This window comes from Hemiscyllium ocellatum, chromosome 21 (genome assembly GCF_020745735.1).
Source record: "Hemiscyllium ocellatum isolate sHemOce1 chromosome 21, sHemOce1.pat.X.cur, whole genome shotgun sequence".
NCBI lineage: Eukaryota > Metazoa > Chordata > Chondrichthyes > Orectolobiformes > Hemiscylliidae > Hemiscyllium > Hemiscyllium ocellatum.
Window position 1 is genome coordinate 46,154,439 of NC_083421.1, and position 16,866 is coordinate 46,171,304.

General features: G+C 40.4%; 1 protein-coding gene across 8 annotated transcripts in view; it reads left to right on the forward strand.

The window, feature by feature from the left end:
• gapvd1 (GTPase activating protein and VPS9 domains 1) overlaps positions 1–16,866 on the forward strand; it is a 152,668-nt gene that overhangs the window by 110,155 nt on the left and 25,647 nt on the right. For all 8 annotated transcript variants that reach the window (XM_060841417.1, XM_060841418.1, XM_060841413.1 and 5 more), the window contains 2 exons: positions 2,596–2,769; positions 8,936–9,076. In XM_060841417.1, coding sequence (XP_060697400.1) covers positions 2,596–2,769; positions 8,936–9,076 — 315 coding nt within the window. The remainder of the gene's footprint in view (positions 1–2,595; positions 2,770–8,935; positions 9,077–16,866) is intronic.

Consider the following 16,866-nt stretch of genomic DNA (forward strand, 5'->3'; position numbering starts at 1 on the left):
GGAAAAGCACAGCAGGTCGGGCAGCATCTGAGGAGCAGGAGAATCGACATTTTGGGCATGAGCCCTTCATCAGGACTGAGGCTTTGGGCTGGGGGCCTGTTTTGTGCATTGCTTCCTTTTGTGGTGTTACATTAGCTACTTTTTAGTCCTCTGGGAACCTCGCCTGAGTCCAGTGATTCCTGAAAGATCACCATCGGTGACTCTACGATCTTGTCAGCATCTCCTTCAGAACTCTGGAGTGTAGTCCATCCAGTTCAGGTGATGTATCTGCATTCAGACTTTTCAACTTCCCCAGCACCTCCTCCTTAGTGATGACCTCTACACTCACCTTTAATTTCCATAATTAAAGCTGATATGTAAAAGTGAGACACACTTCACACTCATGTTCTTAAAGCAACGTTGGCCAGTATAGAAACAGTATATAAAAACATTGAGTTGAAGGAAAGAAAATGGCTTTTGTAGATAATGAGAAAATTGGTATTAATAGCAGTGAGAGATCTGGATGCTATTGAAAGCAAGCAAGGACCAAGAATAGACCACTGAGCCCTTTGAGCTTGCTCTGCAGTTCAATTGTGGTTGACTCAATTTTAACATTGACTCGATGTTCCTGCATACTTCAAATAATCTTTTGTCCCCTTGGTCTTCAAGGCTCCATCTATCTCTGCCTTAAAATGCTTAAAGATTCGTATCCACTGCCTTTTGAGCATGAATAATATGAGCACATTGAGTTTTGTGGATGATTTGGATAACAGGCAATTTTTAAAATATGGTTTTGTGCTATCAGGCAATTCTTATATGAAATAAGTGTTATCACAGGATGCAACAATGTTCTCATACACTCATTAGTCTGCCTCTTAACCCAAATTTCTGTTGATATTCTGTTCCTCCACTCGACAAAGTGTTCTGAGAATTTTGTTAACATGATTTTCATGTTTTGTGTAGTAATATAACCGAGTGGGCTGTTTCCTGCCTGCATCTCTGAGTAGGTGTGAAATGGCGATTTTTGTTCTCAGTTCTGCATGCACTTTCTGTCAGCAATCAAATAGCAACAGTAGGCATGAACAATGAATCCTAATTTGGTGGAACTTTACGCCAATTGTATCCTTTCATCTTTTGTTTTCCAACTGTTTTATTAAGCTAATCATAGCCAGAAGTTCAGGTGACATCAGGATGAAAGATTTTTTTCTTTCCTGTATTCTCTAAGTGAAAGAGGCTGGTCATATAGCATTACCTACACCTCTGTCTGAAGTTCTTATGAAAAAGCTTAAATTTTGTTTTATTTTTCAAAGAATCATTTCAGGATGGTTTATGCAGTTTTTAGGATCGCTGCACCTGTTAGAACTATCAACCCCTGCCCTTCTCCTATGTTCTTAAAACAAAGCACAATGATTCCACTGCTATAATTGAAGCAACTTGAAAGTTACCATTGTTCAACAATGATGAATGGTAGTCTTAGATACAAATCAGCCAGAAAACAATCGCCTGGGAAAACTGCAAATTGATCAGAAATTTAGTATAAATTTGTTGTTAACTTTGCATCTGTGGGATGGGGAGGGAGAAATCTCATCATGTAGAAATCAAGAAAACTCTTGATAGTCACATTTTAATTTCGACATTGTAATATCCTCACAGTTGACAGGAATTTGTTGCTTAAATCTAATTTTTGTCTTGAGGAAAAATAATTTCCATTGTTAAAACTGACATCCACAAATGAGATTCACTTCATGCTAGCTTTCTTAATCCAATGTTGTCCAGTATAGGAACAGCATATCAAGAGAAATTTGGGTTGGAGAAAAGAAAATGTCTTTCACAGATGACTAGTAAGTTGGTGCTTATTGTAGGGTGTGGTCTCGATATTGTTATTTTAAGTTGCATGAACTTTTTTTTTTGTTTAATGTCTCCTGTTTAAAAGGACTTTATGATAATGAACAATAATGATTATTGTTATAGCATGCAACAATTTTCTCATGGTCTTTGTGAGCTTGCCTCCAAACCAATTTCTACTGGTATTATACTCCTGCATTTGACACAGTGCTTGGAGAATACTCAAGCGTCGGAGGCTGAGGGGTGACCTTATAGAGGTTTATAAAGTTATGAAGGGCATGGGTAGGATTAATAGACAAAGCCTTTTCCCTGGGGTCGGGGAGTCCAGAACTAGAGGGCATAGGTTTAGGGTGAGAGGGGAAAGATATGAAAGAGACCTACGGGGCAACTTCCTCACGCAGAGGGTGGTACATGTATGGAATGAGCTGCCAGAGGATGTGGTGGACGCTGGTACAATTGCAACATTTAAAAGGCATTTGGATGAGTATATGAATAGGAAGGGTTTGGAGGGATCTGGGCTGGTTGCTGGCAGGTGGGACTAGATTGGGTTGGGATATCTTGTCGGCATGGACAAGTTGGACCGAAGAGTCTGTTTCCATGCTGTACATCTCTATGACTCTAATACCATAGTTGCATGTTTGCTACGTTGTGTAAAACAGTTTTAATGTCAGAAATCAATGCCTTTGTTTTGGAGGAAAAAACACTTGCCCTTTTTAATTGAACTTGATATAATTAAGGGAAATTCATGCCATTTCTGATATCTCATTTTAGCCACAACACAAGACAACCTCGATGACAAACTGCGTAAATTTGAACTTCGAGACATGATGGGGCTGACAGATGACAGGGACATTTCAGAAACTGTGAGTGAAACCTGGAGCACTGATGTCTTGGGAAGTGATTTTGATCCAAACATTGATGAAGATAGACTGCAAGATATTGCAGGTATGTAATTAACAATTGATGGTTAATTTATGATTCATCATTTCTAATGTTCTTAAATGGGATTCAAATGCTCATAGTGACTTTGCTAAGATTATGTTAGTTTGTAGCCTTATAAGCACTAAGTATTTTAGCTTGGTAATTGATGTGTTTTCAATTTACTAAATAAAAACAGAACACTGAATTCTATTATTTAACTCAGTTCTCGTAGTAAAGAGGCGTGGTAAATTTTCCAGTCTATTGCATGATAAATATCAAGTGATTAACAAACAGTTATGCTGTGTGCCAAAATATGTGCTCATAATGTAAGCAATTATGTTCAACAGAGTGGTCTTGGAAAGATACTTGTGCTTTGTTCATTTCTAATATTCAAATTGCAGCAAAGGATCAGAATTGTCACTTTTTTTTTAAACCAGTTTTTAAGAAGTGTATCCTACAGTAAAGCTTTTCTGTGGCCTAATAAAGCTGTCAGCTGACAATACCATGGTAACCTTTTTAAATGCACAATTTATAAACTTCCAATTTCCTGAAGTCCTCTTTCATAGTAGATGTTGATATGATCACTTGGTACTAATTTTCAGCAAATTGAATTTGGTGATCCTTTTGTCATCACAAAAGGTAGGCAGCTCATTTGTGTGAAATTGGCAGGGAGTATTGAGAGAAATTATTTGGATAAGATCCAAGTACTTCATTGGAAAATATATGCTACGAATTATTTTCTACCTCCAACACCAGCCTTAGTTCTATCATAGCATTCTGTTGTCTAAGTAAGACAGTTATTAGTTCAAGTTCTGCTCCAGAAAATTGAGGGCAAAACTTAAATTGTTACTTTAGTATTGAAACAATGCTACAGTGTTGATGGAGCTATCTTTCAGGTGAAACATTAAATTTTATGCCCTCTTGACAGGGCATATCGGATATGAAAGATGCCATCTAAAGAAGAGTGGGAAAGTTCACCATATCATTGATAACCAGATAATGTTTTTCACTGCTGTGTGTATATTGGTTGCTATATTTCCTGACAATAAACTTAAGAACTATTCCATTGGCTGCTCAGTCATATGTTTATATGCACATGTTACTTCTTAATGTTCTAATTTTCCTGTGCCATGTGATCTAATTTCAATTCCCCTTCACCCCATTGACCAAACTCCCAAGCAGGTTACTGGCAAGAAACCTTGGAGGTGATGCATCAATTGACTTAAATTTGTTTTCCTCTTTGTCTGACAACCTGTGTGCTCCACATAGGAAATATCATGCAGATGTACAGTTTCCTTCTTGTGGTAGATTGTTGAAATACTGAGCAGCTGTGCCACGAGTACTTCAGTATGAAGAATGGCTGTGCCTTCTGATATCCCACAAGGTTCACTTTGTGCATGTGGAAGGTTCTGTGCAAGTGTGATTAAAGAAATATTCTAGCAGAGGGGAAAAGAAAAATAATACAGCAGCCAAAAACGGACCATAAATGTGAGCAGACGGGATCACAGAATCTATATAGTGTGGAAGCAGGCCATTCGGCCCATCGACCCTCTGAAGAGCATCATACCCAGACCCATCACCTACTCCTATCCCTATATTTCCCAGGGCCCACCTAACCTACACATCCCTAAACACTATGGGCAGTTTAGCATGGCCAGTCCACCTAACCTATACATTGTGCAAACTCCACATAGCCAGTCAACCAAGAGTGGAATTGAACTGGGTCCCTTGATGCTGTGAGGCAACAGAGCTAGCCACTGTGCCATGCAGAATGGAATGTTGTCACTGGTAGTACTGGCAGAAGTACTACGTGCGCACATTTTACACATACATATTGAAGGTGTCAAGAGGCAGTTGGATGAAATGCTAAGCGTAACATAGTCTACATTGTAGACTTCAGCATTACACCTAGAAAAATCATCTTTGTTAATGAACATTAATGAAAAGTTTTTGATGTAACTTTTTTAAAGACATCCTATTAAAATACAACTGTCATTTACCAAATCCCTGCAGTGTGATTGACCTTGGTTCTTTCTTATTTGCATCCAGCATTTTTCATGCTTTAGATTGTGTTTTGGGATGCTTATATCATTAACTGAATTTGCAGCAATTTCCTTATGTGTTTCTCTAAGGAATAGCATTATGAGATGCACATTAAATCTCCATTAATACCTCATTATCCCAGTGATCAGATTACCATGATAATGAGGCATAAATTCTAATTGTTTCAGATCTTGTTGTGCCTCTCATTTAATCATATACCTGTATTTGTCTTCAGTAAGCTTTAAATTGGGAGTGCTCCTAGTGACCTGAAAATAATGTTCAAGATGCTGAAAGCAAATATATTACTGAAAATGTAGATTGAGAAGTGTTGTAAAAATTAGCAGCTGCTGTTTTGAGATCCAGAGCCATGTTTTAAAAAAAAATGATTTTGCACCAGTTTAGATTTAATGCGCTGAAATATTTCATATACAAAACAGAACAGAGGAACAATCCTGAGTGTCTGTCTGAGAATTTAAGCAAATAATGAGGCCAAATCAACTAGCATTCCAGACAGTTTTATATACCACCTGTGATGGGGGAAACCTGTTTGAATTTACTGTGGAGGATATGAAACAGGAGACCTTTTTTAAAAAAAAAGTCATATAGTCAGGAAATATTATTTTAGGTAAGTGAAACAATGTTTGACAAATCTATTAAGAGGTTTTTTAGGATATAAATTAGTCAGGGCATCGAGGCAAGATAAAAAGCAGCCAGCAAATGTGATGTACTCAGGTTTTCAAAGCTTTTAGAAAGATGATACACAAAAGATTATTGGGCAAAATTACAGATTGTGCAACACCTGTCCTGAACTACTGACCACCCTACTCTTAAACCAACCCATTAGCCATCTGTATTTGACCGCCACCTGTGCCCACCGTCCTCCATTGCTAACATGACCCATTTAACTTGCAAAGAGGCTTTGGACCTTGAAACACTAAATTAAGGTTGCTACTGCTGTTTAAAACAAAAAAGTGGTTTGAAGTCCAACACTGATTCTGTATTGCTGTGGAAGCCTTCCAGAACAGGTAAGCTGTGTGATTCAGATGAAGCCCAATTCTGAAAATGAAGCCGCAGAAGTACAGAGCTCTGGATAGTGTAAATATCAAGGACCAGAACGACAAATTGACTGAAATTGCTGCTCTTCTGAAGATTTGCCCCAAATGCATTTTGAAACTTGGTAAAACTGAATGTTTTTATTAAATTTATTGAGCTTAATTGTGTTTTAAATATTATTACATTTTTAATATACTTACTGTAGCCTGTTGTAATCAGGGCTTTGGTGCCACTTAATTATAATTAATGGCAATAAATAAATAAGCATGAACACACATTCTGACCACATTGGGGAAATTCTTTTGCTCAATTATGATTCTCTGACTTAGGTACTTTTTATTTGTCTTTGGTATGTACTGGTAGAAAATGCAAAAGCAGGAATGCTCTCATACTCTTAGAGCTGAAGATTGGGTGAATTTGGGTGGAGTGAGCACAATTTAATTTCCTTTGAGTATGGGTGCGTCAGAACTTACCTATTCATGGAATTTAAGTAGATGGAATTACTCATTCTTTTGAACCCGTGATTTAACTTTTTCACTTCAAAGAAAAACTTCTTGTCTGTGTTTTTAAAAAAGAGCTTCACCCATCTTATCTGTTTGTGTCACGATTAGAAATATTTTTTGTGTTTTCATAGCATTTTTCGAAAACAAAAAATCATATCAGCTTCCTAGATTTGTTCTGCCTCAGTGGTGGAATTGCCAGTCCCAACCCACCCCTCAATCAATTAATTATTGCTGTAAATTTATTCCCAGATTCAAAGCGTTCTTTCCAAAGTATCATGGGTATGGTACAACATTTTATTCCTTTGTACAGCATTTAATTCAGTTTAACTATGGATGTCAGATGATCCAAATGAACTGAAACTACAACAGGTACGGCCGGAAGAGGACAAAAAATAGCACTTAATATTTTTGAATTCAGATAACTGTGCAGTTGATTTGCACGTCACTGGTAGGGGAGGGAAAGTTTGTCAGAATTCCAGCATTTTCTAAGGATTTCATAGAGGCCATAAGACATAGGAGTGGGCGGAAGGCCATTTGGCCCATCAATTACACTGTGCCATTTAATCAAGACTAATGGGCATTTCAACTCCACTTACCTGCACTCTCCCTGTAGCCCTTAATTCCTTGCGAGATCCAGAATTTATCAATTTAATGTCCTCGCCTCCAGTGCGCTCTGTGTCAATGCATTCCACAGGCCTACTACTATCTGGCTGAAGAAATGTCTCCTTCATTTCTGTTTTAAATTGACCCCCTCTAATTCTAAGGCTGTGTCCTAGTTTCCCCGACTAACAGAAACAACTTCCCAGCATCTACCCTTTCTAAGCCATGCATTATCTTGTAAATTTCTATTCGATCTCCCCACAACCTTCTAAACTCTAATGAATACAATCCCAGGATCTTCAGCCGATCATCGTATGTTAGACCTGCCATTCTAGGGATCATCGTGTGAATCTCTGCTGGACAGTGCATACAGTGCCATTATGTCCTTCCTGAGATGCGAGGCCCAAGATTGGACACCGTAATCTACATGGGGCCTAGCCAGAGCTTTATAAAGTCTCAGAAGCACATCGCTGCTTTTATATTCCAACCCTCTTGAGGTAAATGACAATATTACATTTGCTTTCTTAATCACGGACTCAACCTGCAAGTTAACCTTTTGAGAATCCTGGACTAGCACTCCCAGATCCCTTTGTACTTTGGCTTTATGAATTTTCTCACCATTTAGAAAATAGTCCACTTTTATTTTTTATTTATTTTTGCCAAGTGGAAGACCTTGCATTGCGCACGTTGAATTTCATCAGCCATTTCCTGGACCACTCTCCTAATCTTTCTGCAGCCTCCCCACCACCTCAGTACTAACTGCCTGTCCGCCTAACTTTGTATCATCAGCAAACTTCAGAATGCTTGCAGTCCCTTCATTCAGATCATTGATACATAAAGTGAACAGCTGCAGCCCCAACACTGAGCCCTGCAGGACCACACTTGGCACTGGCTGCCATTCCGAAAAAGAACCTTTTATCCCAACTGTCTGCTTTTTGTCAGACAGCCAATCCTCAATCCATGCCAGTAGCTCACCTCGAACACCATGGGCCCTCGCCTTACTCAGCAGCCTCCAGTGAAGCACCTTATCAAAGGCCTTTTGGAAGTTTAGATAGATAACATCCACTGGGTTTTCCTGGTCTAACCTACTTATTACCTCTTCAAAGAATTCTAACAGGTTTGTCAGGCACAACCTCCCCTAAGTAAATCCATGTTGACTTGTTCTAATCTGACCCTGCACTTTCAAGAATTTAGAAATCTCATCCTTGACAATGGGTTCTAGAAATTTACCTACAACTAAGGTTAGGCTAATCAGCTTATAATTTTCCATCTTTTGTCTTGATCCTTTTCTTGAACAAGGGGGTTACAACAGCGATTTTCCAATCATCTGGGATTTTCCCTGACTTCAGTGACTTTTGAAAGATCACAACCAATGCCTCTGCTATTTCCTCAGCTACCTCCCTCAGAACTCCTAGGATGTAGTCCCTCGGGGCCAGGAAATTTATCAATTTTTAGACCTTTTAGCTTTTCTAGCACTTCTGTTTTTGTAGTGGCTACCATGATCAACTCTGCCCCCGACTCTCCTTAATTGTTGGGATATTACTCATGTCTTTCACTGTGAAGACTGACGCAAAGTACTTAAGTTCTTCAGACATTTCCTTATCTCAGCATCAATTTGGAGTGGCCCAATGTCTACTTTTGCCTCTTGTTTTCTTTCAATACATAAGAAACAACTTTTACTATCATTTCTAATATTACTGGCTAGCCTACCTTCATATTTGATCCTCTCCTTCCTTATTTCTCTTTGTTATCCTCTTTTTGTAGTCTTCCCAATCTTCTGATTTTTCCCTGTGCTCTTGGCCACTTTATAGGCGCTCTCTTTTTCTTTTATTGTTGTAAATGGCTCCTGAAGAAAAATGATAAAACATTTCTCATTATATTCTTAATGATTGCATGATCCATTCTCAACAAATCATCTGATATGTAAATATAATTAAAAACTGGTAATTATTATGGTAGCTATGATAAAGAAAACTTCTATTGCTTTCTAGGTGCAGCAGCAGAGAATATGCTAGGTAGTTTGCTTGGTTTACCAGGTTCAACTTCAGTGCTACTCGATCCCTGCACAGGGTCAACGATTTCTGAGACAACAAGTGAGGCTTGGAGTGTGGAAGTTCTGCCAAGTGACTCAGGTGACTGCCATTTTTTTTTCACGAATACCATAAGTAAGAATAGACAAAAACTGAAATATTCTTATGGTTATTAATAGATTCACTTGCAAGTCAGATGTAACTTCAAATGTTTATTGTTTGCCAAAAGATTGACTCTGACTCTGAATCTGAGCTTTGAGCCTGTGATTAGTTAGATCTATTAATGAATTCTACTATCCTATTTGAGTGCACTGGAGTATTGTTAGGATGCATGTGTTAAGGATTGTGGAGTTGAATGGATTGAGGTTTGTGCTCTTTCTTTGTCAAAAACAAAGTAAGAGTGCACTGTGTTGCCAAGAAAATTAGGAAACAATTTAACATCCCATAAAGCTTTACACTGACATTAGTTGTGGTATTCTAAACCAATTTGCATATTGTAAGATGGCAATGTGCTTTTACCTAACCTAAAGTAAGTTGGCTTCATCACACGGATTTTGAAAAGAAACCAATTCGGCAAATTGGCAAACACAGATGCTTGTAACTGAAAGGTTTTGAACTTGATGTTTGCCTTTTTTAATCCAGCTGCATATAGGTAAAGAGGCAAAATAGTAAATTTACAAAGAAACAACGGAATATAAAATTGAAAACTCCTGATTTTGATTTACAATTATGAAAAAATATGTAAAAACCAAAGTTTGCTCGAGGAATTCAGCAGTTGGATGGGGTGAGGACTAGTGGATAGATGGTGACAGAGCCAAAGAGACAAGGAGACAGTCAGACAGGCAAAGTGATGGATGATAATATGCCAAATAGAAAGAGGGGCTTATAATGGGAACCATAAGTAGGTGAAAATGGATTGACATTGCTGAAAACAGCCCATGACCAGGGCCTGGGGTGTGGAGATGAGTAAAGAACATAGAATATGATATTTAGGTTCTAAAATTATTGAATTTCATATTGAGTCCTCATTGCTTCACTGTCCCCAATCAGAAAATTACATGCTGTTCTTCCAGCTTCCACTGAGACTTACTCGAGTGCACAGCAGACCCAAGACGGAAATGTTGGCCAAGGAATGTGCTGTGTTAAAGAGGGAGGCAGCTGGAAGCTTGGGGTAGTTTTAGATTAGATTCCCTATCGTTTGGAAACAGTGTAGACTTGTTGGGCCAAATGGCCTGACCCTCCAAAGAGTAACTCACCAGACCCATTCTCCTACCTATATTTAGCCCTGACTAATGCGCCTAACACTATGGGCAATTTATTTTGGCCAATTCACCTGACCCGTACATCTGTCAATTGTGGGACGAAACTGGAGCACCTAGAGGAAGCCCACGCAAACACTGCGAGAACGTGCAAACTCCACGCAGTCACCCAAGACAGGAATCAAACACTCGTCCCTGGTGCTGAGGCAGCAGTGCTGACCACTGGGCCACTTTGCTCCCCCCTGTTTTTGTGGACAGAAGGTAGGTATTCTGCAAAGCAGTCACCTCATTTGTTTCCCCAGTGTAGTGGAGACCACATGATGTGGAACACACATATAACAGGATCACATATAATAGGAGACTAGATTGAACCAAGTGCAAGTAGATTGCTATTTCACCTCGAAGGTATGTCTGGAATCTTGGCTGGTGAAGCTGACGGAAATAAGTGGGCAGGTGTTAACACCTTTTGTGATTGCATGAAGAAGTGCATTGGGAATGGAAGAGGAGTTCACCATGTTCCAGCAGGAATGGCCTCGGAAATGTTGAGAAGGTGTGGCGAGAAATACATGTCACATGATGGCATCCCACTGGAGTTTATGAAAATGGTGACTTCCAAGTATAAATATGAAAATAAGTACTTTAGAGAAAAATAAATTCTGTTTGGTCAAAGTGTAGCTATAAGATGACGCACTGCATTGAATAATGTGGGGAGACCATTATGCAATTTGGACCTACTTGTCTCTGGCAACATTCTGTTACCTGATGTTTTGCTATTTGTATTGATGCTTATTGCTCTTATTGTCAAAGGGTTAACAGGAGCATACAAAAAGGAATTTGCATCAGATACAAGCATATAAAATTAGAGTAGAAATAGATCAATTTGTCCATCTAGTCTGCTCTACCATTGAATAAAATTGTGGCTACTCGATTTGTGCTTCAGATACCACATTCCATCCATCCCTGCTAATTCCCTGCCTAACAAGAATCTATCCATCTGATCTCAAATGTTTCATGCCTCTACTTTTGCTTTTTTGGGTAGGGTTTTCCAAAGTTCCACAGCGCTCAAACAAATTCTCTTCAAAAATCCATGGACTCTGGCAGTTTTCAATTCCACTGGTACCTCTTCAATGTGGCATCCCTATTCAAAAGGAAGGATGCAAAAAGTGGATCACTATAGATTGGTTAGCCTAAATCTATTGTTGAAAAAATGTAAGAGTCAATTATTAAGGAAATAATTGCAGCACGTTTGAAAAATTAATCTAATCAAGCAAAGTCAGTATGGCTTGACAAAAGGGAAATTGTCTGACTAATTTATTGCTGGTTTCTGAGAAAGTCTCAACCAGAATAGATAGAGGAAAACTCGTAGGTGTGTTGTGAAAGACTTCCAGAAGGCATTTGACAAGTATATCACAAAAGATTAAGTCATAAGACTCCATGTTGTTAGCAGTAGTACATTGGCATCGATAGAGAATTGACTGATGGGCAGCAAACAGTGAGTGTTGATGGGGGTTCTTTTTAAGTGTCAAAAGTTGTGGTGTTGGGAAAGCACAGCCAGTCAGGCAGTATCAGAGGAGTAGGAGAGTCGACGTTTCAAGCAGAAGGTCCTCTTCGGGAATGTGGCGGAGCCCAAGGGGGCTGAGAGATAAATGGGAGGTGGGTGGGGCTGGGTGGAGGGGTAGGTAGCTGAGAATGCAATATGTAGATGAAGGTGGAGGGTGATGGTAATAAGTCAGAGCAAATAGGTAGTTAGGAAGATGGACAGTTCAAAAGGGTGGTGCTGAGTTGGAGGGTTGGATTTGGGATAAGGTCAGGCGAGGGGCAATAAGGAAACATGTGGTTGTAGGGTCCCAAGGCAGAAGATGAGGCGTTCTTCCTCCATGTATTGGATGGCTAGAATATTGTGCCCAGGACCTGCATGCCCTTGGTGGTGTGGGAGGACAAGTTGAAGTGTTCGGTCCTGAGGCGGTGGGGTTGTTTCCAGAGATATTCTCTGAAACGGCTTCCTGGCCCCCAATACCTTATCTTCCCCCTGGACATCCAGTCCCTATACCTATCCATCCTCCATAACGGAGGCCTCCAAGCTCTCCGTTTCTTCCTATCCCATCAACCCAACCAGTACCCTTTAACTGACACACTCATTCAATTGGCTGAACTGGCTCTCACTCTCAACAATTTTTCCTTTGAATCCTCCCACTTCCTCCAGACCAAAGGGCACCCACATGGACCACAGCTATTAATGCTTCTTCGGTTATGTGGAATAATCCATCTTCTGCAGTTCCACCAAGTTCATTCCTCAGCTTTTCCTCCGCTACATCGATGACTGTATCAGTGCCACCTCGTGCTCTCACAAGGAGATTGAACAGTGAATTAACTTCATGAACACCTTCCACCCTGACCTCAAGTTCACCTGGGCCATCTCAGACACCTCCCTCCCCATTTCCACTTCTGGTGACCAACTTAATACTGACATCTACTTCAAACCCACCAACTCCCATAGCTACCTGGACTACACCACCTTCCACCCTGCCTCCTGTAAAAACGCTATTCCTTAATCCCAATTCCTCTGCCTCCACTGCATCTGCTCCCAGGAGGACCAGTTTCACCATGGAACATCCCAGATGGCCTCTTCCTTCAAGGACTGCAATTTCCCCTCCCATGTTGTCAACGATGCCCTCCAGCGCATCTCCTCCACTTCTTGCAACTCCACCCTTGAACCACACCCTGCACCTGCAACAAGGACAGACCCCCCCCCCCCCCCCCAAATCCTCAACTTCCACCTTACCAACCTCTGGTTACAACGCATCATCCTTTGCTAATTCTACCACATACAAACAGACCCCACCACCAGAGATATTTCCCTCCCCAGCCTCCCTGCATCCTGCAGGAGCCATTCTTTCCGTGACTCCCTTGTTAGGTCCATGTCCCACCAACCTTCCCTCCACTCCTGGCACCTTCCCTTGCCACAGCAAGAGGTGTGAAAATTGCCCTCCCGCCTCCATCCAAGTCCTCAAAGGATCCTTCCACATCTGACAGATTTTCTAACACCTCCATAGACATCATCTGCTGTGTCCATTGTTCACAATGTGGTCTCCTCTACATTGGGGAGACAGGATACCAACTTGCAGAGCGATTCAGAGAACATCACTAGGACACACTCACTAAACAACCCCACCGCCACGTGGTCGAACACTTCAACTCCTCCTCCCACTCCACCAAGGACAAGCAAGTCCTGGACTGCCTACACCACCAAATTCTAGCTACTGACACCTGGAGGGAGAAGGCCTCATCTTCCACCCTGGGACTCTCCAACCACACGAGATCAATGTCAATTTCACCAGTTTCCTCATTTTGCCTCCCCCGACCTTATCCCAGATCTAACCCCTGCCCCCAACTCGGCACCGCCTTCTTGAACGGTCTTATCTGTCTATCTTCCTTCCCACCTATTCGCTCTACCCTCTGCTCCAATCTATCACCATCACCCTCTACCTTTATCTACCTATCACATTCCCAGCTACCCTCCACCTGCCTCCCATTTATCTCTCTGCTCAACCCCCTCCCACAACAACATTCCTGATGCTCGAACATTGACTCTCCTACCCCTCGAATGCTGCCCAACCGGCTCTGCTTTTCCAGCACCACAATTATTTACTCTGATCTCCAGCACCTGCAGTCCTCACTTCTGACACGTAACCAGTGGCATTCTTAGATTAGATTACTTAGTTTGGAACAGGCCCTTCGGCCCAACAAGTCCACGCTGACCCGCCGAAGCGCAACCCACCCAGACCCATTCCCCTACATTTACCCCTTCACCTAACAGTATGGGCAAATGGCCAATTCACCTAAGTACAGGGATTATTACTGGTTACAATATCTGTTAGTAACTTGGAAGAAGAAAATGAATGTGCTACCACCAGATTTGCAAGCAGGTGGAAAGGCAAGTTGTGAGAGGGACATAAACCATTTAGAGAGATATTAATTGCTTAAACAATTGGTCAATAGTTGGCAAATTGAGTGTAATGTGGAGTTGTTCATTTTGGAATGGAGAGCAAAAGGACAGTATTATTTAAATAGAGAAAAAAACTGCAGAAAGCTGAAACCCAAAGGGACTGAAGGATACTTGTGCACAAAACACCAAACATTCAGGTGAAGCAGGTAACCTGGAGAGCAGATGAAATACTGGCCCTTATTTCAGGGGGTTCGAGTATTAGAGTCCCAAGTCTTATTGCAACTGTACAAGGTGCTGGTGAGACCATGTCTGGAGCACTACGAGCAATTTTGTTGCCCTTAAGGAAGGATTTTTTTTAAATGGAGGCAGTTCAGAAAAGTTTTATTGATCCCAGTATGGAGGGATAATCTTAGGAGCAAAGATGGAACACTTGGGAGCTCTACTCAATGAAATTTAGAAGAATGGGATGTAATCTCATTGTGACAGATTCTTAAGGGGATTAACAGGTAAAATGCTGAGATGTTGCCTCTCATTGAAGAGTGGTAAAACCAGAGGACATCGTCTCAGCATTAAGTGGTGCAAATTTAAGACTGAGTAGAAGGAGAATTTCTTCTTGGAGGACTGAGACTCTTTGGAATTCTTTGCCCCTGAAATTCATGGGACCAGAGTCCTTGTGTATATTTAAGGCTGCGATTGATTCCTCGACTGATCAGGAATCTAATATTATGAGAAAGGGCAGGAAAGTGGTGTGAGGAATGTCAGATCTGTGCTCTAAATGAGTGACTGCTAATTTTAAAACAGTGCCCCTATTTCTAGACAAACTCACAAGAAGAAATGCCTTTCCACACCCTCCTTTTCAAGACTATTCAAGATCTTATACATTTAAACCTAGATATCAGTCAGTTTTCTAAACTCTAGTGGAAAAAAGGCCAGCCTATCCAACTTGTTGTTACCTGATAGCAATCTGGTACTCTAGAATCTAGAACCACCTCTGAAATATTTGCATCTTCCTTCAATAAGGAGACCAAATGTCACCAATACTCTGTTAAACTGAAGCGTAACATTCTTTCTTATATGTTCAGTTCTTCTTAACCATAAAGGATAGCATCTAATTTTTGATTAAACTTTCCCTTCTTGATTAAACGTTGTCCCTGCATGTTAGTTTTTTTGTGACTGATGCACCAGAACACTCAAATCCTTTTACACCTTGGATTTCTGTTGTCATTCCCTATTAAAGTAATTTGTTTATTCCTACTACCAAAATGAGTAGTTTCACATTTTCCCCACAGTGCACTCATCTGCCAGACTTTTGCCCACTCACTCAATCGATCTCGATCCACCTGCAGCTTCTTTATGTATTCATAAATTTCCTTTTGTTCCTCCCTCCCACCTAATTTGATGTCAACCTCTTTTCTTTCTCCATACAAATAATTGATATATAAGTTGTATCATTTGATGTGCCAGCACAAAATTCTAATGGATTCTATATGTCACATCCTGCCTATCATACAAAACCATATTTATGCATACTGTTTTCAGTAAGCCTACCAATCTTCTGTCATGGTTAGTGTTATTTCCTACACCATGATCTTTTTAATTTCTCTAATAACCTTTGATGTGGCACCTTTTCAAATGTCTTCTGCAAACCCTAATGTAGTGAATTTACCTTTTAAAATCATACTGATTCTTGCTAATGACTTAGTGTTTTGAAGTACTCAGTTGTAATCTCTGATTCAAACACCTTACCTACAAGTGATATCATGTTAACTGGACCATAATTTCATGTTTACTGCCTCCTAGAATGGAGGGTTTGTATTTACTAGTTACCAGTCTTGTGGAACCTTTTTTGGAATTGAAGGAATTTTGGAAATTTGATATTAACCTTCTTAACAACCTCTTAACACCCAAAGATGAAATTTGGCTGCATTTGGAGATTTGGCAGCCTGCAGCAGCAGCAGTTTGCTTAGTCACACTTGCCTGGCGACTTATAATTTTTGCCAAGTTTTTCTATATGCAGGTTGCGACTGCCTATCTGATTTTACCAGTTAATATGCAAATCACTCATGACTAATGCCACCTCTTGATCACAAGCACCCAATATTACTACCTGATGCCACAATGTGGTTACTAATAGGGGGCCTCTAGACCATACCCACTAGTGACTTCTTTGCCTACTATTCCTCACCTGCATCCAAATCAGTTCCACGTCCTGAACCAAGATGATGTTTAATTATTGCACAGACTCCATCTTTGATTAGAGTGCAGCCCTTCCATTTTAACATCGCTTTCTATTTTTCTTGAATGTCAGGGATCGCTCAGTATTCAGGACCCAATCCTCAATGTGAAGCCGTCTTCATAGTAGCTATCAAATTATTTATTATCTTCACAATGAACAATCAACTCCTCTGCTATAAATGGTGCATGTATTTAGCGCCTTTAGTTTAGCCTTTTTGTTATCTATCTTACATCTAGTCTTGATTTGTCTTTCCCAATTTATTTCCCTTTGTCCCATTCTGCAATTTTATCCCTTTTTCCTACGTGATTATTTGCCCCTCTAGTCCCTATTTATTGATATACCATTTCATTGCATTTGATCCCTTGCCCCCACTATTTACTTCAAAACTCTCTCTACGTCCTTAGTTGTGCAGTTTACAACACTGACCCCAGGATAGTTCAGGAACAAGCCA